We start from the raw sequence: 22620 nt of genomic DNA, 5'->3' as shown, positions 1-22620 counted from the left end.
GACTCCAGGCCCTCCAGAGCCCAAGGATATTTTAAAGGTTATGTAGTCTCGCTTCCTCAGCTTAAAGAGAGGGAGCCAAGGCCCGGCAGGCTCACGACGCGGCCGTTAGTTATTCTGCATTTGGCCTAAATCTGAGAGACGTCTCTTCCTCTCTCCCCAAGGAGCCAGACGCAGCGGTCCCCTTATCAAAGGCAGCGCGGCCGGGAGCGCGGCCGGGAGGGTTTTGTGTCTTAGCAGCAGGAGGCAGCAATGATCTCAGAGCCAAGTTCTATCTGTGCCGCTGCTTAAAACCGTTCCGCAGAACTTCTAATAGGCCTCTTTCTAAGTGCGCCATTCTGAAGTTGGAAACCGGTGACACCGGCCCGGCTCAGCCTTTGAGACTCCGCTTTGGTGAGAAAACCCTGCATCCGGCCAGACAGCAAAAGGAAGGGAAGAACGGACTGTGATGAAGAGCCTTTGGGGCTCCTAGCCGGGGAATAAAGGGCTTCATTTTCCTAATGGGTCTGCCCTTTCCCATCGGAAAGTTATTTAAATGTTACAGCAAACAGCGAGGGTGACCAGGAATTTTCAGGCGACGTGTCCTGGGCAGACGTTCCAGGAGCCAATGCAAAGGCTGGATCTCCCGAGACAAACAGCGAACGATAATTGAGTTTTCACGATAATTACAAGGCCATGTGGTGAAAATATAACTCACTTCTATCTAGGACATCTGTATTTGTGGACTACAACGCTAAGATTTCAGCAGTCTAGGGCCAGGGTGCTCATCTGGCAAGGAGGAGGCATTAGATCACTCACGTCTGGGCCCAGGCGGTTCTCAGATCCCTGCAGCTTTCTCTCCGACCGCTCTACTTTGCCCTGAAGACCTTTACCCTCCCTACACCCTCCTCTTTCAAAGCTGCACCCGACCCTCTGACCCTCTCAGGTGCAAAAAATTGCAATATTATCTCATGTGCGTGTAACCGAAGCTTTGCGTGATTTTAGGAGCCTTGAGAAATGAAAACTCAAGAGACTTCCAGAACTGTGTTTTATTCTTGGATGGCCATAGAGACGTGTGTGTCCGGAGACAAGGCCTGCCTGCTCAGACTCTTAGTACAAAAGATCGACGTGTAAATTAGAGATGGGATGAGGATCCAGATACCTCTTTTGCCTCAAGCTCCGTTACGGCTGAAAGGGGCACAGGCTGAGTCAGGAAAGTGGGGTGGTCCTTATGGATGTGGGCTGGAGGCCTGGGTGGGGTTGAGCAGTCCGCCCTGTTGGTATCACACACAAAGCCCTAACTCTGTGCTGCCGATATTCGGCATCCATGTCCCCATTCTGGCGGCACAGGGCTTCTCGGGTCTAACTAATTTTGAATCCAGCTTCCCACGGCGTTTGGGGCACCATTGGGCTAGGGAAGACGGGCCTGTGGGCTTCTCTCGGGTTCCGGAAGCTCCGCAGGCAGAGTGGAGGGTCGGGTGTGAGTCCCAGCCGCACTACCCTGCGCCTTTCCAGGTCGCCCATCTGCTTTGACCGCCCGTAGCACGCTCACCGCGGCAGGCTCGCCCACTGTTTAAAAAAACAAACAACCCTCGGAAATCTGAATCTGTTCTGCCTAAGAAAATCCAAGTTTTCCTAACTCGCTTCAGAAGCGCGGCGAGAGGGACTCCCCAAAGTCTCCCCACAAAGAGGGCGGTGAGAAAGGACCAGAGACCCGAGCAAGGGAGGAGCAGAGGAGGGGCGTGGCCGGCGGGGGCGCGTGGGGGCGTGGCGTGGCCGCGGGGGCGTGGCGTGGCCGCGGGGACGTGGCGTGGCCGCGGGGGCGTGGCGTTCGGAAGAATGACGGCGCGGCGGGGCCTGGCTGCAGGGGCGGGGCCTGGCTGCAGGGGCGGGGCGGGGCTAAGGCCGATGGGCGTGTCCGACTCCGGCTGGGGCGGGGCGGCGGCGGGGCGGATCACTTCGGGAAGATGGCGCTGTGTGTGCTGCGGAACGCCGTACGCGGAGCGGCGGCGCTGCCCAGGCTGTGAGTTCAGGTCCCCAGTCCCCGCCGCGCGGTGAAGGCGGTGGCCAGAGCGGCCCCTTGAGCCTGCAAGGGCACCGTAGCCCGCAGCCTCTGTGCCTTCCGCGCTTGACCTCTGCCAAGGTCGCTGCGGCTCTGCCTCCCAGTGGGAGGGCTTTGTATGGGCCCGGTCATTGGGTACTAATGTTGCCCGATTGGCAGGGCTGCCAGCCGTTGGCACATAACGCGCCAAGCTTTCCAGGGACGCTCTGGAGTAGCCGAGACGCTCGCTTACTGGGCGACAACACACCTGACTCCTATGTGAAGCACAGTGGTTCCCAAATGTTTGGTCTCTGTACCCACTTACCCACCTAAAGATGATTGAGCGTCCCAAAGAGCTTTTGCCAAAATTTGTTCATGAAAAACAGACTTTTTAGATGAAAAGAGCATAATGGCTTTATATATTTTGAAATTTTCTTTGGTTTAACATGAGAGTCTCATGTCACCAGCTTTGGAGTAAATATTTGAAAGGAATTCCAGAACTTGGGAAGCAGAGGCAGGAGGACGCAGGTTCAAGGCTACGCTTGTCTGCATAGCAAGTTGGAGGCCAGATTTGGTCTACACAGCAATACTAGTTGGTGAAAGATCAGTAGACTGTCACAGTCAGGGGCCTCGAGTCAGGGAATTCCATTTTGAGAACTACTGATGTGACACTTGCCCATTTGTGGATTACACACCTCCTGTGGTTTCCTTACCGCTGTTTGAAGAAGTAGGGTGTCCTGTTTATGATGCGGAACAGCATCAGAGAGCCCAAGTGACTGTCAAAGTCCCGGAGTGGTGAAGCCAAGGTTCTTGATCTAGCTTCAAGATTCACCCCTGACCCATGGCAGGACCCGCATGGTCTTAGGCATCCCACTTTCTCCATTACCTGTGGCTTTGCACCCAAGCTCAGGAAATCCCTCCTGGAACCAGAGTGGCACCTGGAAGAGTATGGTCCCAGGCCTGCCTAGAGGTTCCTTTTCTGAGAAAGGCCAGCCTCTGTGGTTTGTCCAACACTGACCACACAGTCACCACTTCTAATAGACTTGGAGCTTAATGTGAAATGCTTTTTACTTCCTCTCCATATCACGTATCTGCATCTCTACCAAGCGTACCAGGCTTTACCGAGCCCAGTCGTGTGAAATCAGTGTGGATCCTGGTGAAATGCTATGTGCCATGACTTAATTTCTATGTCTGTTGAACTGAACTTTAGCTTCGGACCAGTGGGCCACTTCTGATGGTTCTTTCCTTATTTTTAGAGCTTCTGAACCATTTTAGAGCATTCTGAACACACCACAACACAATCTATAAAAATTGTTATATAGAAGCTGGCCAGTGGTGGTGCACGCCTTTAATCCCAGCATTTGGGAGGCAGAGGTGGATCTCTGTGAGTTCAAGGCCAGCCTGGTCTACAGAGCGAGATCCAGAACAGCCAGAACTACTCAGAGAAACCATGTCTTCAAAAACAAAAACATTGGTATATATAGAACCATGTGTAACGATTTATCAAGCTACGCGTGTGCTCTTGTGATGTCCCCAGCTCCCGGGCATCCCGACAGGGACCAGTCCAGCCGCTTCCCCAGGCTTGTTTGTAAATCACCACTGCTGGCTCCTGCTGTCCACCACACAGTCACTTAATTGTTCAATCCTCATGAGCATTTGCGGCGTTATCAGAATTGTCGTCACACCCCGTTGGGAAGGGTCCACCCACTAGGTCGGTGCTCATCTTTTCTCCACTTGCTTCTAGAGTTACTTAGGTCAGAAAAAGGGATTCTTCAGCAGATCCCTTTTGTGCATTTGTGTATGGTCGGGTGCTTTTTCAGGTACCCTCTACAGATGATTTAGTGTTTATGTTTACTTTATTTATTGTGTGTGTGTGTTTATGGGTGGAGGTCAGAGGACAACTTTCAGGAGTTGATTCTCTTCCACCATAGGCTCCAGGGTTAAAAGTCAGGTAGTCAAGCCCATGTAACATGTAACTTTCACTGCTGATACATCTCATTTGGAATGCCATAGAATTGGAACCATGTAGTGTACAGTGTTTTTAGATTGGATTTTTTTTACTTAATAATATGCATGTAACATTCCTTCATGTCTCTCGTGACCTAATAACTCATTTCTTTTTACTGCCAAGTAATATTCCATTGTATAGCTATACCACAAGGGATTTATACGTGCTGCTGTGGAAGGACATTTTGGTTGCTTCTAGTTTTTGTTGATTATGCATAAGCCTTCACTATATATTCGTGTACAGGTTTGTATAGACATAATTACCTAGGACTGTGACTGTTGAATTGTTTGAGAAGATTGTGGTTAGCTATATAAGAAAACGCCGTAGTCGCCGCACCGTTTTATCAGTGTAGGAGGGTCCTGCAGCTTCGCAAACGCCATCGTCCTTGTTGGCTGAAGAGCATCCGCTCCTCTAATGGGCGTGCAGTTGCGGGATCTTGTCGTCCGTGTGTTTGAACTTGAAATCCCCTCAGATGATGCTGTGGGAGCTCGAGTGAGAATCGTCCCCACGGGCTCATATATTTTAACGCTTCGTCCCCAGCTGGTGCAACAGTTGGGGACGATCAGGAGGTGTGGCCTGTGGAGGAGGTGTGTCACGGGTCACACTTGTGTGCCACCTTCCAAGTGCTGATTTGCCATCTGTGTAGATTCTCTGTAGATTTGTCCAACTGCTTTGCTGATTTCCGAGCCTGGTTGTTGTGATTCTGTGACATAATAAGAAATGTGTATTTGATTTCTGTCCCTGTTTCCTGGAACAGAGCCTAAGCCACTAGACTTTGAGCGTCTGGAGGCCCTACCAGGCTCCAGGGTGTGGACCTTCTCAGAAAACCCACAGCGTGATTGGAGGCCTTGAACTTTAAAGCAAGCCTGTGCTGGTGAGTGCTTCATCAGCTTGACACGGAGTTTTCTGAGAAGAGAGAACCACAACTATCTCCACAAGATCGGCCTGTAGGCAAGCCTGTGGGCATTTTCTTAACTAACAGTTGATGTGGGTTAGGTGGCGCCACCCAGGACAGGTAGTCCTGAGTTGTATAAGAAAGCTGTCTGAACAATCCAGATGAAGCAAGCCAGTAAACTGGCGCCTTCCCTCCATGGCCTCTGCCCCAGTTCCTGCCTTGAGTTCCTTCAGTGATGCAGTGTGGCATGAGAGTTGTAAGTGGAAATAAACCCTTCATTCCCAAGCTGCTTTGGGTGATGGTATTTATCACTGCAGTATAAAACCTAAATAAAGCCCATGGGAAATGTATCGCCCCAACCTCTGGGGAGAGGAGATGGGGGTGAAGATTGAGTTGATTCTAAGGAACCAGTGAGGTAATCAATCATGTCTGTGCAAAGATGCTTCCATCAAAATCCAAAGGCCAGGGTTTGGAAAGCTTTCTGGAGGGAGGTGTGCTTAGAGAGGGCACAGCCGCCCCTGCCCTCCCCCCACACCCTGCCCTGTGCATCCTCCCATCTGGCTGTTCATCTGTATCCTTTAGAACGTCTCTTATAGTAACCAGTTTCCAAGAGTTCTGTGAGCTATTGTAGAAAAATCAAATCTAAAGAGCGGAACCTTATGAACCCCTGACTTATGGCCAATCAGTTAGAAACGCAAGACAAACACACATAGCTTTTGTTTGTATCTGAAGTAGGGGCAGCCATGAGGGACTGAGCCCTGGATGTGTGGGATCTGGTGCTTACTAGCTCCAGCTGGAAAATGTCAGAGTTGAGTTAAAGGATATGGAGGTGGCGTCTGCAGGAGAGAGGATCTGCTGTGTGTGTGGGAGCCTCCCTCCCCCGTGAAGCTGAATGAGCCTGGGAGAGAAGGACACCTTGGTCAGGCCTGTCCGGCAGGCTGTCTGCTTGCCATTCAGTTTTCACATTGTTGGTGTATATCAGCTACAGGTCCTTTATTAGATTTGTATTGTGGAAATATTTCTCCAGTCTGTGGCTTTTCTCATCATTTTCTTAAGAGTGTATTTCAAAGAGAAAAGAAGATCTAGTTTTAATGAAGTCAGTCCAGCCTATCATTTGTGGATCTTGAGTACCCCTCCCCTGTCCTTTCTTTTGGAAGGCCAACAGTGTTGTGTATCCATGACCCCTTCAGTTGTTCTAGCCAGGCCGACAGTGTTGTGTATCCATGACCCCTTCAGTTGTTCTAGCCAGGCCGACAGTGTTGTGTATCCATGACCCCTTCAGTTGTTCTAGCCAGGCCGACAGTGTTGTGTGTCCACGACCCCTTCAGTTGTTGTAGCCAGGCCGACAGTGTTGTGTGTCCACGACCCCTTCAGTTGTTCTAGCCAGGCCGACAGTGTTGTGTGTCCACGACCTCTTCAGTTGTTGTAGCCAGGCCGACAGTGTTGTGTGTCCACGACCTCTTCAGTTGTTGTAGCCAGGCCGACAGTGTTGTGTGTCCACGACCCCTTCAGTTGTTGTAGCCAGTTTGTTGAGGAAGACCTTCCTTGCTCCTTTGTGCACCATCCGTTGGGAGCATCTGGTTAGTCCTTTCTGGGCTCGCTACCCCATTGTTTGACCATGCTTCTGTCGTTTTGCAGACACCACACTCTCTTCAAACTGTCTTGTTTGGTGTGTTGTGATGGCTGTTCTGGGCCCTTTGCTCTTCTCCATAAACCAGAATTCTTTTGTTAATACCACGGACTAACCTGCTGGGATTTGGTCAGTATTGCATTGAGTTCATACAGTAAATCGGAGGAATTAACACCTTAAGAATCTTGAGTCTTGAGATTGGTTCAGCAGTTAAGAACACTGCAAGCTGCTCTTGCAGAGGACCTGGGTTAATTCCCAGCCCCCATTGGTAGCTCATAACCACTCCAATTCCAAGGGATATGATGCCCTCTCTGGCCCTGTTGGGCACTGCACACGTGATGCATAGATATACATGCAGGCAAAACATTTATACACATAAAATTAAAATGGCTCACTTTTAAAAATGGAGAGATATGCTGCACATTCAGTTTTCCATTTTAGCCATCCTGATGGTAGAGTTTGTAGTTATGTTGGGAGTGGGGAGCCGTCAGCACTGTTGATTCAGAGCGCTCTCCGTTGCCTGTCCCTGCTGAGTGGTGACTGCTCTGGGTCTCTGTCTAATCTGGATGCATTTGTAAGTGTCCAGCTCTTTGTTGTGGCTTCCTTTGCTTAGCATAACCCTTAAAGGCCTTACCCTTGCTGCGGTGCCCCAGAACTTCGCTTGTATTGGCGGTCACATGCTGCTAATGTGTATTACCATTTACATCTTCGTGGATCTAATCTGCTTTTGACTTACACTACTTCATTCAAGGAAATATGGAAATGTTACTTATTGTTCACCATTTTAGAAGTGGTGGGACCTGGGAGAGTGGAGCCAGTAAATGAGGCTGACTAAAGTCTCATGAGGTAGCCAGCTTTATTCAGAGCATCAGACGATTTTAGACTTTGAGGATTAAGTAGAGTCACCTGAGTAAAGTGTACAATCACAAAGATAAGCTGCACATGGCAAAAACATGTTTTTCCAAAGTGGTATATAAACAATAACCAGTTATATTTGGTAATCTGAAGTAAATTCACTCCTATCCGCTCACATTCCAAGAAAAATTCTGTTTTGAAGATACTGAGGTTACAAGACTCTTGTTTTGGGATTTTCTCACAGGCACTCTGGATTCTCCCAGTACTCTGTTCTTGGACTGTGTTCCAGTGACTTCTATGTATCTGTCTTTGTTTTTCTCCTTTTCCTGGCATCATTGTGTGTGTGTGTGTGTGTGTGTGTGTGTGTGTGTGTGTGTGTGTGTATTACAAATTCAGTGATACATTGTAATTTATATAAGTTTATTATTTTATTTTCATTATTTGTTTAGTTTTTGAGACAAGGTCTTACTATGTGACTCTGGCTGGCCTAGAACTCAATATGTAGCCCAGGTTGACCCTGAATTCACAGAGACTAGCCTGCCTTTGCCTCCCAAGAGTTGTGTGCTACCACACTGGGCCAGAAATGTGGGTTTAGATGATGCAGAGAGAAAGCTGGGGATGAGCTGGGCTCCTTGGGGGAGGGGCTCTTGGTATGTTTGATGAACTTTATTAAGGGGAAAATGTAGCAGGAATCTTAAAAGTTCTTATTATAAAATCAAACCCGAGGCAAGTTATTGGGGTCCATGCTGGTAGATCAGAGAGACAGAGCAAGCCACAGCTATCTCACCTTGCCGGATCCTCAGCTGGTTTTGTCTCCTCAGACTGGAGGCCTCTGAGTCCTCATCTGGAATGGGTCTCAGCTGAATTGCTGCTCAAAAGCCTGAAGCTTAACCAGCCACATGCTTAACCAGCCAAATGCTTAACCAGCCAAAAACCTTCTAGTTTCTGGTCCTCACGCCTTATATATCTTTCTCCTTTCTACCACCACTCCCTGGGATTAAAGGCTGGCTTTCTGGGATTAAAGGCGTGAGTCACCATGCTTGGCTATTTCCAATGTGGCCTTGAACTCACAGAGATCCAGAGGGATTTCTATCTCTGGAATGCTAGGATTAAAGGTGTGAGTGCCACCATTTTCTAGCCTTTGTATCTAGTGACTGTCTGTTCTCTGACCCCAGATAAATTTATTAGAATACACAATACCACCACAGGAAAAGTTGCTAATTGTAAAGCAAAACTTCTTTGCTGCCACTGAAAACAGCTATGGTGTGTTCAGCATAGTTTACTTGTTTTTCTACACTTTCCTCTTGTTCTCAACAGGTTAGGTTTAGAATTTTATTAGGTAATAAAGATATTATAGAGGAAATGGTATTTGTGTTTTCATATAGGCCACTTGGGTATGAATATAAATCCACTGCCATCCAAGCAGGTTCGATTTATTTCATGTTGCTTTTATAGCTTGTTGCTGTGGTTTAAATGTGTCCCTCGAAGTCATGTGTTGGGGATGAAGTCCCCAAAGCAACAGTGTTCAGAGTGGGACTTTAAGAGGTAATTAGGTCATCATGGTTCTGCCCCATGAATGGATTGATGCTGATATTATAGGCCTGTGCTCATGACTGAGACTGGCTTGTTATAAAGTAAGTCTGGGGGCTGGGAATGGAGCTCATTTGGGAGAGTACTTGCCTCACATATATGAAGTCCTGGGTTCAATCTCCAGCATTACGTAAACTGACCATGGTGGTACACATTGTCATACCAGTTCTCTGGAGGTGGAGGAAGGAGGATCAGAAGTTAAGGTCATTCTTAGCATACAGTGAGTTCAAGGCCAGCCTGGTCTACATAAAACCCTGTTTCTAAATATCTAGATAGATAGAGTTAATAGGTAAATAATACATAAATAAGTGAATGTGAGTCAGCTCCCCTACCCCACCCCTCTGTTTCTGCAGCTCTGGGGATCAAGCTTAGGACATCAGGCATCAGGCATAGGAGGCCCAGCCCGGCCACCTGGCCCAGCCCGGCCAGCCTCCTCACTGCTGTTCTTTCTGCCATGGAATGACTCCTCAGGGAGGCACTCGAGAGATAATGGTTGGTCTTCCTGGCTTCTAGAAATGTGAGGGAAATTATATTTCATTTTCTTTCTTTCTTTTTCATTTTTGAGACAAGCTCTCACTAAGATGGGTCTTTCATTTGTGATCTCTGGCTTAGACTCCTAAGGCACATGCTGGGTTACATGCATGGGCCACAACACCCAGACTCCTAAGGCACATGCTGGGTTACATGCATGGGCCGCAACACCCAGACTCCTAAGGCACATGCTGGGTTACATGCATGGGCCGCAACACCCAGACTCCTAAGGCACATGCTGGGTTACATGCATGGGCCGCAACACCCAGACTCCTAAGGCACATGCTGGGTTACATGCATGGGCCGCAACACCCAGACTCCTAAGGCACATGCTGGGTTACATGCATGGGCCGCAACACCCAGACTCCTAAGGCACATGCTGGGTTACATGCATGGCCGCAACACCCAGACTCCTAAGGCACATGCTGGGTTACATGCATGGGCCGCAACACCCAGACTCCTAAGGCACATGCTGGGTTACATGCATGGGCCGCAACACCCAGACTCCTAAGGCACATGCTGGGTTACATGCATGGGCCGCAACACCCAGACTCCTAAGGCACATGCTGGGTTACATGCATGGGCCGCAACACCCAGACTCCTAAGGCACATGCTGGGTTACATGCATGGGCCGCAACACCCAGACTCCTAAGGCACATGCTGGGTTACATGCATGGGCCGCAACACCCAGACTCCTAAGGCACATGCTGGGTTACATGCATGGGCCGCAACACCCAGACTCCTAAGGCACATGCTGGGTTACATGCATGGGCCGCAACACCCAGACTCCTAAGGCACATGCTGGTTACATGCATGGGCCGCAACACCCAGACTCCTAAGGCACATGCTGGGTTACATGCATGGGCCGCAACACCCAGACTCCTAAGGCACATGCTGGGTTACATGCATGGGCCGCAACACCCAGACTCCTAAGGCACATGCTGGGTTACATGCATGGGCCGCAACACCCAGACTCCTAAGGCACATGCTGGGTTACATGCATGGGCCGCAACACCCAGACTCCTAAGGCACATGCTGGGTTACATGCATGGGCCGCAACACCCAGACTCCTAAGGCACATGCTGGGTTACATGCATGGGCCGCAACACCCAGACTCCTAAGGCACATGCTGGATTACATGCATGGGCCACAACACCCAGACTCCTAAGGCACATGCTGGATTACATGCATGGGCCACAACACCCAGACTCCTAAGGCACATGCTGGGTTACATGCATGGGCCACAACACCCAGACTCCTAAGGCACATGCTGGATTACATGCATGGGCCACAACACCCAGACTCCTAAGGCACATGCTGGGTTACATGCATGGGCCACAACACCCAGCAATAACAAACTTTTCTGTGAATGACCCGCTCTGTGGCGTTGGTGTAACAACACAAAGTGGACTGAGACACTTAATTAAGTACTCTTTCAGATGACTCAGTTATGGGCTGCAGAGCTGAGCTTCCTTCTCATCTCCCTTCCACCATGATTAGAGAAATGTTTATTATTTTTTTTATTTTGTTTTGTTCCTATTTTAGGATATTAACCTAAAATACAGATGCTTTAGTGATGCTCTCTGTTGCTCCACATTACACACATAGACATAGACACAGACGCACACAGACACACATAGACACTGACACAGACAGATACACACACACACACACAGATACACACAGACACACATAGACATAGACACACACACACTGACACAGACACAGACACACACACACACACACACACAGATACACACACACACACACACACACACAGATACACACACACACACACACAGATACACACACACACACACACACACACACACACACACACACACGGGCTTTGCTCCTAAAGTCATTGTCCGAGCCCATCCTTTAGAACTTTCCTCCTGATTTTTGTAGAAAACAGACATATTGCATGTGTGCATGTGTGTGCATATGGCCATAACCACAGTTGTTCGTTAGTCTGTTCTCAAGTTTTCTTTCTCGGGAAATGCAGGGGTAAACGGGATCCCTCACCTGGGCAGCTTCTGACATGTAAACTTGAGGTTCCAAGCCTGTGGTCTTTGCATCCTTTTGGGGCCTGCTGTCAAATCGCCCTCTAGAAGGGGCTGCTGTCCTCTGGACCGCAGGCTGCCCTGTGGAGCTTGCCTGGCCCTCTCCCTCAGAGGAGCAGGCCCATACTTGGTAAGATGAGCACAGACCATCTTGTGGGTTAGGACACTGGCAGTGGCGACATACCGAGAACCCTGCCCTCTGGCTGTCAGCCTCGCTGGCACTCTGACCTGCCAGGCCTCTACCCAGGAGGCCATGTCTTACTCTTAGCTAGACTTTTGAGCTCCAGAGGTGCCCATTACTAATAAGGAGCCGAAAGTCAATGTCTCAATGGTTTTAATAAGCACTCTGCATGCAGCTGGAGTGGCTGCAGGACACTTGAGATAATGATTTACAGAACCTTCGGATACTGGAAATTTTAAATGACAACAATCACTTCCCTCTTATCCCACTGCCCCTCCATGAGAGCCACATTTAATTTATTCATTTTCTAAGAGTTACAATTCTTGGTTTTGTTTTGTTTTTGAGACAGGGTCACACAATGTAGTGCTGGCTGGCCTGTAGGCTGGGCTGGCCTCAAACTCACAGGGATCTCCTGCCTCCCAAGTGCTGAGAAGCAAGTTGTATACCACGACACCTGGCAAAATACAGTTCTGTTTATTTGTATGTATCTGTGTGAATGCATGTGTATGGGTGCCGATGGCAGAGTCCAGGTGTAGAGGTCAGAGGTTAACCCTTGGGAGTCAGTTCTCAAGCTTGGAGGCAAGCATGTTTATGTACTGACCATCTTGATGGGTTTCTCTTTTCAAATAGTATTTCAAAAAGTGTGTGTGTGTGTGTGTGTGTGTTTATGTGTTTATGTGTGTGTGTTTGGTGTGTATGTGTCTGTATGTATGATGTGTGTGTCTCTGTGTGTGTATGTGTCTGTGTGTGGTGTGTGTGTGTCTGTGTGTGTATGTGTCTGTGTGTGGTGTGTCTGTGTATGTGTGTATGTGTCTATGTGTGGTGTGTCTGTGTATGTGTGTATGTGTCTGTGTGTGGTGTGTCTGTGTATGTGACGTGTGTGTGTCTGTGTGTGTGTGTGTATGTCTCTGTGTGTGTGGTGTGTGTCTGTGTGTGTGTATGTGTCTGTGTGGTGTGTGTGTGTCTGTATGTGTCTGTGTGTGGTGTGTGTGTGTCTGTGTGTATGTGTCTGTGTGTGGTGTGTCTGTGTATGTGTGTATGTATCTGTGTGTGGTGTGTCTGTGTATGTGATGTGTGTGTGTCTGTGTGTGAGTGTGTGTGTGTGCACCTGGACATCTACTTGTGTGGAGATTAGAGGATAATTTTCAGGAGTTGATTCTGTCCTTCCACGTGGGTGGGTGGGGGCAATGGATTCAGGTCATCAGGCTTGGCATAAATCCCTTTACCTGAGAGCCATCTTACAGCTCAAGTCACAGTTTAGTTGGGGACTGCATTCCATATTTAACTCACAGCTCAAATTGAGGCGCCAAACGTCTGCAGTCTCAGAATTGGGAAGGTAGGGACAGGTCAGGAGTTGGAGATCAGCCTAGCTGCAGAGCGAGCTTGAGACAAGCTTGGGCTGCATGAGGTCCTGTCTCAGAAAACAAACCACAAAACAAAACAGTTCTATGGTTCTAAAAACGGCCTTTTTCCCCTTTAATACGGGCCCTCTGTAGACCTTTGAAATGTTTAGCTGTATATGGGTCATTAAAACATTGTCACAGACACACATTTTATTGCTTTGGTTAGAAGGAAGAGAGGCTTGTGTAAGGGCGTGTAAACGTCTCTTGTCTTCTTATCTAATCTCTCGCCGGCCTTTGTGAGAAGCCTGACTTGCCCACATTAGTTTTGGGTCCAAATTAAAAGTTTAACATGAAAAATGAAGTCCCCAGCCCCCATGCAACGTGTAGCTCATCCCTGAGACACTGGAGGGCGCTCTAGCAACGGGAGATGTAGCCGGTCTCTGCAGTCGTGGGCCGCGCCCTCGCAAACCGGCTGCTTTTCTTAAGATGAGGAAGGGGTTTTTCTGTTTGTTCTTTAAGACAAATGAAAGACACATGGAGGAGAGAGGAATATGTCTACACTGGCCTGCAAATGGTCTGCTTAAATTTAAGCCTTAAAATTTGATAAGAGACTTAAGTCGCACGGTACTCCTGGTACCGCTTGACCTTCCCTCTCCCTGTCCTGGGCTGCCCCGCTGTGCCGCGTGCCAGCCTGGGCATTTCGCTCCTCAGGTCTCAGCTCAGGCGTCACCAATCAGGGAGGACATAGCGTCCTCAGCAGCTGCCTCTGTACCTTCTCTCCATCCTGCCTAGCTTTCGCCGTCACTTCCTCTCCCAGAAATACCAGGTGTTTGTTTCTTGATTGTCTGTTTGACCTCCCTCCAGGCCACAAATATTTACAACATCACGGCTGTGGCCAGATTATTCTGTTGCTTTTAAAACCCCCGAAACTACAAAACCCGACGTCCCGTTGTTAGGAAAGGAATTGCAGGGTTAGGCATGTGGTTGAGTTGGAGGGCGTGCGTGGTGTGCAGAGAGCTGCGGGTTTGATCTCCAGCGCAGTAGAAACCCAGCGTGGTGTCGCATCTCAGTGGAGGCAGAAGTTCTCATGCTCAGCTAAATAATGAACTCGAAGCTAGCCTGGGCTACCTGAGACCCTGGAGAGATAGGGGGAGATAGTGATTTTTAAAAAAAGGAAGGAATATTTATTTATTTATTTATTTATTTATTTATTTATTTATTTATTTATTTATTTATTTTGTACACAGTGTTCTGCCTGCATGTATGCCTGCATGCCAGAAGAGGGCACTGGATCTCATTATACATGATTGTGAGCCACCGTTACTGGGAATTGAACTCAGGACCTCTGGAAGAGCCATCTTTCCAGCCCCAAGATCTTATTTTTTAAGATCCATTTATTTGCTGGTATTGTGGTGCTTGTCTTCAATCCCAGCACTCAGAGGGCAGAGGCAAGTGGATCTCTGAGTTCAAAGCCACCTGGTCTACAGAGTGAGTTCCAGGACAGCTAGGGTTACACAGAAAAACCCTGTTTAAAAAAAGAACTACCACCTTTAATTCCAGTACTTGGGAGGCAGAGCCAGACGGATCTCTGTGAGTTCAAGGCCAGCCTGGTCTACAGAACAAGATCCAGGACAGGCACCAAAGCTACACAGAGAAACCCTGTCTTGATAAAACAAAAACAAAAACAAAACAAAAAAAAACAAACAAATAAGTAAATAAATAAATAAACAAGCAAAAGATTCATTTATTTTATGTGTATGAGTGCTTTGCCCAGTGTATGTCTGTACACCATGTATGTGCAGTGTGCTCATGGAGGTCAGAAGAGGGTGTCAGACCCCCTGGAACTAGAGTTAAAGACAGCTGTGAGTGGCCCAACATGGGTGTTAGGAATGGACTCTGGGTTTCTACAATGTTGTTAATTTCTGAAGCCATCTCGGTCCTTGGATACCTGATTTTTGTTGTCTTTTCTTACTCCCCCGTCCCCTGTCCTGTCTACCTTCCTTGCCCCTTCTAGCACCCCCAAGCTGGCCCACAGAGCTCTCACAGCCCATACTTGTTCTGGGTCCTGCAGTCACCAAGAATAATCGCAGAGTGTTGGTGTTGGAGATGTAGACCTCCCCACATGTGTGAGGGTCTCAGAGGCAAAGCCGTAGCCAGTCAAGAGACGATCTTTCTTTTAAAAAAAAAAAATTATTTATTTTATTTTACAATACCATTCAGTTCTACATATCAGCCACGGGTTCCCCTATTCTCCCCCCTCCCACTCCCTCCCCTTACCCCCAGCCCAACCCCCATTCCCACCTCCTCCAGGGCAAATCCTCCCCCAAGGACTGCGATCAACCTGGTGGACTCAGTCCAGGCAGGTCCAATCCCTTCCTCCCAGACTGAGCCAAGTGTCCCTGCGTAAGCCCCAGGTTTCAAACAGCCAACTCATGCAATGAGCACAGGACTTGGTCCCACTGCCTAGATGCCTCCCAAACTGATCAAACCAATCAAATGTCATACCTATTCAGAGGGCCTGATCCAGCTGGGGGCCCCTCAGCCTTTGGTTCACAGTTCATGTGTTTCCATTCATTTGGCTATTTTTTTTTTCAGTAATTGAGTAAAACCGAAATTTATTATAAGCCACAGTCGCCCTAGGGACCTCCATGCTATATATATAGCCTCCATGGTTCTATGGGTTGTGGTCTGATTGTTCTTTATTTTATATCTAGAATCCACTTATGAGTGAGTACTTACCATGACTGAAGAGACAATCTTTCACAGAGAGAGAACTCTGTGGTAACCCCTGGCCCTTATCCCAGCATCCTCTGGGTAGAGGTTTAGGATGTGAGTTTGGATCACCAGGTCTACCCATAGGAGGCAGGAACATCAGGGCTTTACTGAGTGGTCGGGGACATGACTGTTACTGAGGACCATGTAGAAGCCTTTCCCTGCGACTTCTCTACACTCCTCTCTGATAGACATACTTTAAAAACCCTCTTCCTCCTGCTCCCCACCTCCTGTGTGTAGGGGTCTGGTGGGGTGTCTCACCTTACACCCTGCTCATCTAACCACATGCAGCCATCCAGCCACTCACTCCTCAGGGCACACTCAGCAACCCTACCACACACCCGGCAGGACACACACCATTATCCAGCCACTCACTCCTCAGGGCACACTCAGCAACCCCACCACACACCCGGCAGGACACACACCATTATCCAGCCACTCACTCCTCAGGGCACACTCAGCAACCCTACCACACACTCTTCAGGACACACACCATTATCCAACCACACACTCATCGTGGCACACAAAGCTTTTACCCTGCTTTGCTCACACTCTCCCTGTCTTCAAATCGTGTTCATCTTTCAGGGCCTGTTGCCTCTTGCCGCCCTCTCCTGGCATCCTGTCTTCCTTGGACCTCTCAGGTGGTAGCCATGTTTCCAGCCTTCACAGGCCAACCCTCCACCGTTGGCTCACACTGCCTCTCCTCTGATGTGCTAAGGCTATGTGTGACCTTCAGTTCCCTTTCCTGTGCACGCCTTACCTGCTGCCATCACCTGCCAACTCAGTTTGTTATTCATATAGCCAATTATCCCCAATTTGGTGGCTCAGAACACCGCAAACATTGTACTGCGGAGGTCAGAAGCCTGACAGAGACAGCAAGGGCTCGACCCTGAGTGTCCACAGGGCCGTGTACCGAGAGGAGACGCTCCTTCCTCCTCCAGCTCGCGGGGCCACCGGTTTCCTTCTTCAAAGCCAGCAGCGTAGAGTGAATTGCCTCACTGTAGTCTCTGGGTCTCACCTCTGCCCCCTCCTCCACTGCGATTGTGTTGGCCTGGGTCATCCAGACTGATGTCCCCAGCTGAGCTCCAAGAGTCTCTCCTTCATCCCACTCTTCCACATAACCTTAAGTATCAACAGGGTCTGGGGATTCGGGCATGGATGTCTGAGAGGAATTCTGCCCATTCACCTACAGTCCTGGTTCCGGTTTGAGCTCTTGGATGTGACTGCCCAATCGGCTGGTTCCTTTACCTTCCTCATGTTACCCAGCACCTGCATAGGTATCGGGACGATACTGTGACTGGAGAGATAGATTAGAGGTTAAGAGCTCACACTAACACATCTACCTCGATGGATACTCATGTACATACCAACACACACACACACACACACACACACACTACCCCACACACACTCCCCACCACACACCTAGTTAAAAATAAGAAAATGAAGCTGGCGGTGGTGGCACACGCCTTTAATCCCAGTACTCACTTGGGAGGCAGAGGCAGGCGGATCTGAGTTTGAGGCCAGCCTGGTTTACATAGTGAGTCCCAGGACAACCAGGACTACATAGAAAGACCCTGTCTCAAAAAAGAAAGGATGAAAGAAAGAAAGAAAGAAAGAAAGGAAGGAAGGAAGGAAGGAAGGAAGGAAGGAAGGAAGGAAGGAAGAAGAGAGATCTTAAAAAATGTGTCGAATCTGTCACCTAGGTGTGGTCTGCCACCACGCTGGCTTAGAGTATTGTTTGGGTTCACTTCTGCTGTAGTATGCATCAGTATTTAGTTCTTTTTTGTGGCTGAACAGCATACCATTTCATGTATACTGTTGTTTATCTGTTGCTGAAAGTTCTCCTGTGTCCAGCTTGCTGGCAGCCAGGACAGTCTCTACCACTCTCGTTCCCCAAGTAAACACACAGAGACTTACATTAATTAAAACTGCTTGGCCATTAGCTCAGGCTAACTACTAACTAGCTCTTACACTTAAACTCTGCCCATCTCTGTTCATCTATACGTCCCCATGTTTTCTGTGGCTTTACCTGTGTGCCATTACATGCTTCTCCCTGGATGGCAGGCTGGCGTCTCCTCAAGGTTTCCTCTTCCCAGAATTCCCCTTGTTTGTTTATCCCACCTATACTTCCTGCCTGGCTACCAATCAGCATTTTATTTATCAACCAGTCAGAGCCACACATATTCACAGCACACAGAAAGACATTCCCATCATTTGTCCTTTCATTAGGGTTGTTTTTGCCATTTGGCATTTGTGAATAGTGCTGTTTGGGGTGTTCATTTACCCAAGGTTACTCAAGTAACTGCCTTTTTTTTGGGGGGGGGGCAGAGTCTTATTTAGCCCAGGCTGGCCTCAAACTCAGAATATACCTGAGGACAACAGTGAACTTCTGATCTCCTGCATCCAACTCCCAAGTGCTAGGATTACAGGTATGCACCACCATGCCCACTTCATGCTGTGCTGAGGATTAAACCCAGGGCCTCATGCATCTTAGGTGGGTCCTCTTAACTGAGCTACACCACCACCCTTATGTCGGGTCTTCTGAGGTATGCACAGGAGCGGGATGCTTGGGCTGTGTGGTGTCTCGGTGAATAGCTTCTGAGAGCTGTTTAGTTAGCCGTTGTCCGCCTCTGCTGCTCTTGATGCCTGGGGACCGCCTCCAGCAGCGCACGGCTCGAAGGGAGTCCAGAGTTGGCGTACTGAGACTTTTCATCTGAGGGGAAGACACTCACACACTCTCTCCTGACGGTCTCCTTCTTTATTCTTTCTATATTCTGACTCTGTGTTTTTTCTGATGACTTCCTTCTCCCATCTTGATGTTTCTTCTCCTTCCTTCCAACTCTATCTTTATTTTTTCCCTTACAGCTTATATACCCCAGCAAAATCTTTCAAGTAATATAAAAATTACTATGTGGTTACATTCTATTTTTCAAGTGAATGATTACAATGAATACAAGTGAAAAACAGCATGTTTTCCATATCCCTTACATGATTAAACACTTTACGTGTTACAGGTGAAAAACAAATTATCCCAAGAACCCACATACATTCATGGCCAAGCAACTTGCTGTAGATTGACAGTGTTGGCAAGCAAGGTATTCCTTTACTCGCAGGATATGTTGTGGCTACAAAGAGAGAACCAATCACTTTATTACTTACCTTGAAATATAATCTTATAAGGAATCTTAAAGGAATCACAAACCTAAACAGTCAGCTCTACTTTAAATCTTTAGGTTGCATACCCACTGATCAATAGTTTTTTATATCAAGAGATTGAAAGCAAAAATGGGTACAAGGAATTATTCACTACCTTTGGTCATCAACCAATCCTAGCAAGAAAAGTGCATCAGCTAATGATAGTTGTGCTCTGTTGTTCTTGTTCCCTGACCTTAGTGAGTTCCTCACTCAACTGTGTGCCTTTATAAACTTTAGATGGTCTTCTTGGGTTTTTCACCTCAAAGCTATTTGATGAAAACATCTTAGTCTAACTTTGTTATTTTTAAAGCTTTGTTTCAGCTATAATGCACTCCAAAACCTGTGAAAACATCTCCCAACATTAAAGTTAAAAGAATTTAAACTATCTGGGCTATTGGGACTCAATTGTTTTTCTTAATCATTAACCCAAGTCACAGTCTGTGTGGCTCCTCAATAGAAACTCATGTGTTCTAGCTGTGTGACATTTCCTTATTTATATTTTTAAGCATCAAAACTCTATTTAAACCTACATTATTATTATTAATTAAACAGTAAAACTTCAGAAGAAATCATCTTCATAATAATCCACAAGTAAAAATGCCCACTAGAATGGGATGTTTCCATGAGATAAACACACTACATCACAGGCAGTGGGGATCTCCCCACACCCATTCACACCATGCCAGATACCAGAGAAGGATGGCAGCAGCAAACATGTAAAGGCACAGCAGAAGCAAAGACATTCTGGAGTCTGGGGTCTTGGGGCCTTGCCTATCCAAGATTCATCCATCATGGAGTTGCCTCCTGGTGGACTGACACCTTGAACTTCAGTTGCCACCTGCTGCTCCTCTGACCTGACCCTGGGCATGCTCCACTTTCTGTCATGCCCTCAGTGCACTGGGGCTCAGACCCCTACCTCCTCTGTAGCTCTTCTCCTACAGTCTGCTATAGCTGTTCTGGCAGGTGTGAGGTGAAAGCTCCATGCCGTTTCTCCAAATCACTCAAAATGCACCCTGGTTCATTCCTCTGCCCCTCCTGTGCTCTCCCGCTGTGCCCATGACAACCCTCCTCTCCACCTTCATATGCTGCCCTTCACCCTCTTCACACTCCACTCACCATACATCATGGGTTTCCTCCTCCTTCCTGAAGCTGGACCATGGCCTTTGAGGCTCGGGGGTGGCAGAGTTCACATCCGATGTCCACTTAGGTGGGAAGAAGCACCAAACGGTGGCTATGGTATCTGCTCATAAGAAGAGGCTGGAGAGATGGCTCAGTGGTTAAAAGCACTGGCTGTTCTTCCCTAACCCAGGTTTGACTCTCAGCATCTACATGGTGACTCACAATCATCTGTAACTCCAGTTCCAGAAAAACTGATGCCCTCTTCTGGTCTCTGTGAGCACCAGGCACTGGGCATGCCTGTGGTAGACAGACATACACGCAAACAAATACCGTATGTAGCTGTAAGTTTTCTCCGGTTCTGCCCAGCCCTGCAGTTGGGACAAACCTCTCTGACCCACGCCCCTCAGCTGCTTGATCCCAAGTAATCACTCAGAGGTTTATATTATTGGCAAACTGTATGGCTGTGGCAGGTCTCTTACTAGCTAGCTCTTATAGACTAAATTAACCCATTTCCAGTAACCTATGCTTTACCATGTGTTCTGTGGCTTTACCTGCATCCCATTACATGTTGCTCCTCGGGCGGCTGGCTCAAGTCTCCCCAGACTCCGCCTTTCTCTTTCCTGTTTCTCTCCTTTCCCACCTGCCTCCAAGCTGCCTTGCCATAGGCCAAAGCAGATTATTTATTAACCAATGGGAACAACATATATTCAGAGCATACAGAAAGGTATCCCCCAGCACCCGTACACATAAAATAAGCAAATAAACCTTGCTTCAAAACCAACAAAATGTTGGTACACAAAAGGAAACCAGACACCTACATAAAAGCTCCACCCTTGGGGCAGGTCCCCCTCCCACCCCATCTCTTTTCCCTCAGTATCCCATTCTGCCTCACTTGAAGGTTTATCCTGAGGTATGAGTTACACACTTTCTTCTTATATTGGCTCTTCTGCATACACTGGAAACTCAGGATTCACCCTCTCCTACTTGTGCCTAGTACAGTGCCTGGCACACAATGGGCACCGATGAAGGAATTCTTGAATGAACACCTCATCATATGGCCCCAGTAAGCAGAATTTGTTACTAATTATCGGTTCGACGTGAGAAGGTGGAGAGGCAGACTTTCTGTGTGTGCATGTGGGTGTCTGTATGTTTTCCTAGATTATAGATTTGTCTAAACATTCCTGGTAATTTAAGATGTCAAATCTGAAGTTTCTTTCTTGGCTTGAGTTCTTGAACACAGGCCAGGGCTGTTTTCAGATTCCACAGTATTCCTCCTCTTGTCGAAGAGTTTTCCAAAGAATAAATCAGAGGTCTGTACAAACTGCACTGTTGATCTACACGGTTGAGTGATAGGGGCCTTTAGAAAGGCCACATGTGACTTACCCCAGCCCAAGGTGTCCGAGAGGATACACTGGCCAGTCTAACTCCGTGTGACCTAGGGCACCTCCTTGTCACTACCTCTAGTATTCCTGTTTGTTTCAGAATTTCTAGGGAGCTTCTGCTCTTCAAGGCAGGACCCACTCAGAGTCTAGAAGGTCCACTAACAATGGCTGTGGTATGAGCTGGGTGCATCTCAGCAGCCCAGTGAGCTCTACCCCGACACAAAACAAAACAAACAAACAAAAAACCAATGGTCTTTCAGTGGAGCAGTGTCTTGGCAAGATGGGAGCAAGGCTCACTTTTATTGTGAGATTACCATTTTTGTGTGTGTGTTCACACGCATGTGTGGGCACACATGTACATGTTTGCAGGCATCACATGCTCAGGTGTCATCCTCAGAGATGCCCATTCACTTCCTTTGGAACAGAGGCTCTCATTGGACTGGAGCTCACCAATCAGGCTAAAGCCTGATGGCCAGCAGGCCCCAGGGATCTGCCCGTCTCCGCGTGAGATCACAAGTGTGCCACCAGCCCCTGGAATTGTCTTCGGGTTGTTTTGCCTTCTTAACTTCTGGAAGGAAACACAGTGGGTCCTGTGGGCTGATGGCTTTGTCCACTCCTGGTTTTGAATTCCAGCTGTGGCTGTGGAGGAGGCCTGCACTCATGTGGATGGCGTCCACAGCCTGCTGGGTCTGAGTCCCCGTGTGGGCTCATGCTGTAAACTCATTGAGGACAGGACGTCATGTTGACACAGCTGTCCCCTCTCAGGACTAGGGTGGGGCTGCTGCTGACCAGCCTGCCTCTGAGCCTCACTCACATGCAGCCACCCAGGGACCAGCACGCATTAGCAGGTTTTAGGCTGCACAGACATCTAAGGTGTGAAAATGAGGATCCCAGGCACCAGCCCGAGGAAGGCTGTGGGAGATGGGAACTGTGCCTTTGGTCCAGGTGCACGCTATTAGTGAGTATCCTGTCTGGGGAGGAATTAGTGAACATGTTAATATTTCCAGGATTATTGTTAATGAGGGATAAGAAATGT

General features: G+C 48.2%; 1 protein-coding gene across 5 annotated transcripts in view; it reads left to right on the top strand.

The window, feature by feature from the left end:
* Nucleotides 1-1909: 1909 nt before the first annotated feature.
* Clybl (citramalyl-CoA lyase) overlaps nucleotides 1910-22620 on the top strand; it is a 239019-nt gene continuing 218308 nt past the window's right edge. For 4 of the 5 annotated variants that reach the window (XR_003734428.2, XM_028868269.2, XM_028868271.2 and 1 more), the window contains exon 1: nucleotides 1910-1999. Coding sequence is in view for 4 of the 5 variants with exons in the window: in XM_028868269.2 (XP_028724102.1) it covers nucleotides 1944-1999 (56 nt within the window). In the remaining variant the exon portion in view is untranslated. The remainder of the gene's footprint in view (nucleotides 2000-22620) is intronic. The other variant, XM_028868270.1, reaches the window with a different exon arrangement.

The sequence above is a fragment of the Peromyscus leucopus genome, chromosome 9 (genome assembly GCF_004664715.2).
Source record: "Peromyscus leucopus breed LL Stock chromosome 9, UCI_PerLeu_2.1, whole genome shotgun sequence".
NCBI classification, from domain to species: domain Eukaryota; kingdom Metazoa; phylum Chordata; class Mammalia; order Rodentia; family Cricetidae; genus Peromyscus; species Peromyscus leucopus.
This window is presented reverse-complemented; position numbering and strand designations above follow the sequence as displayed.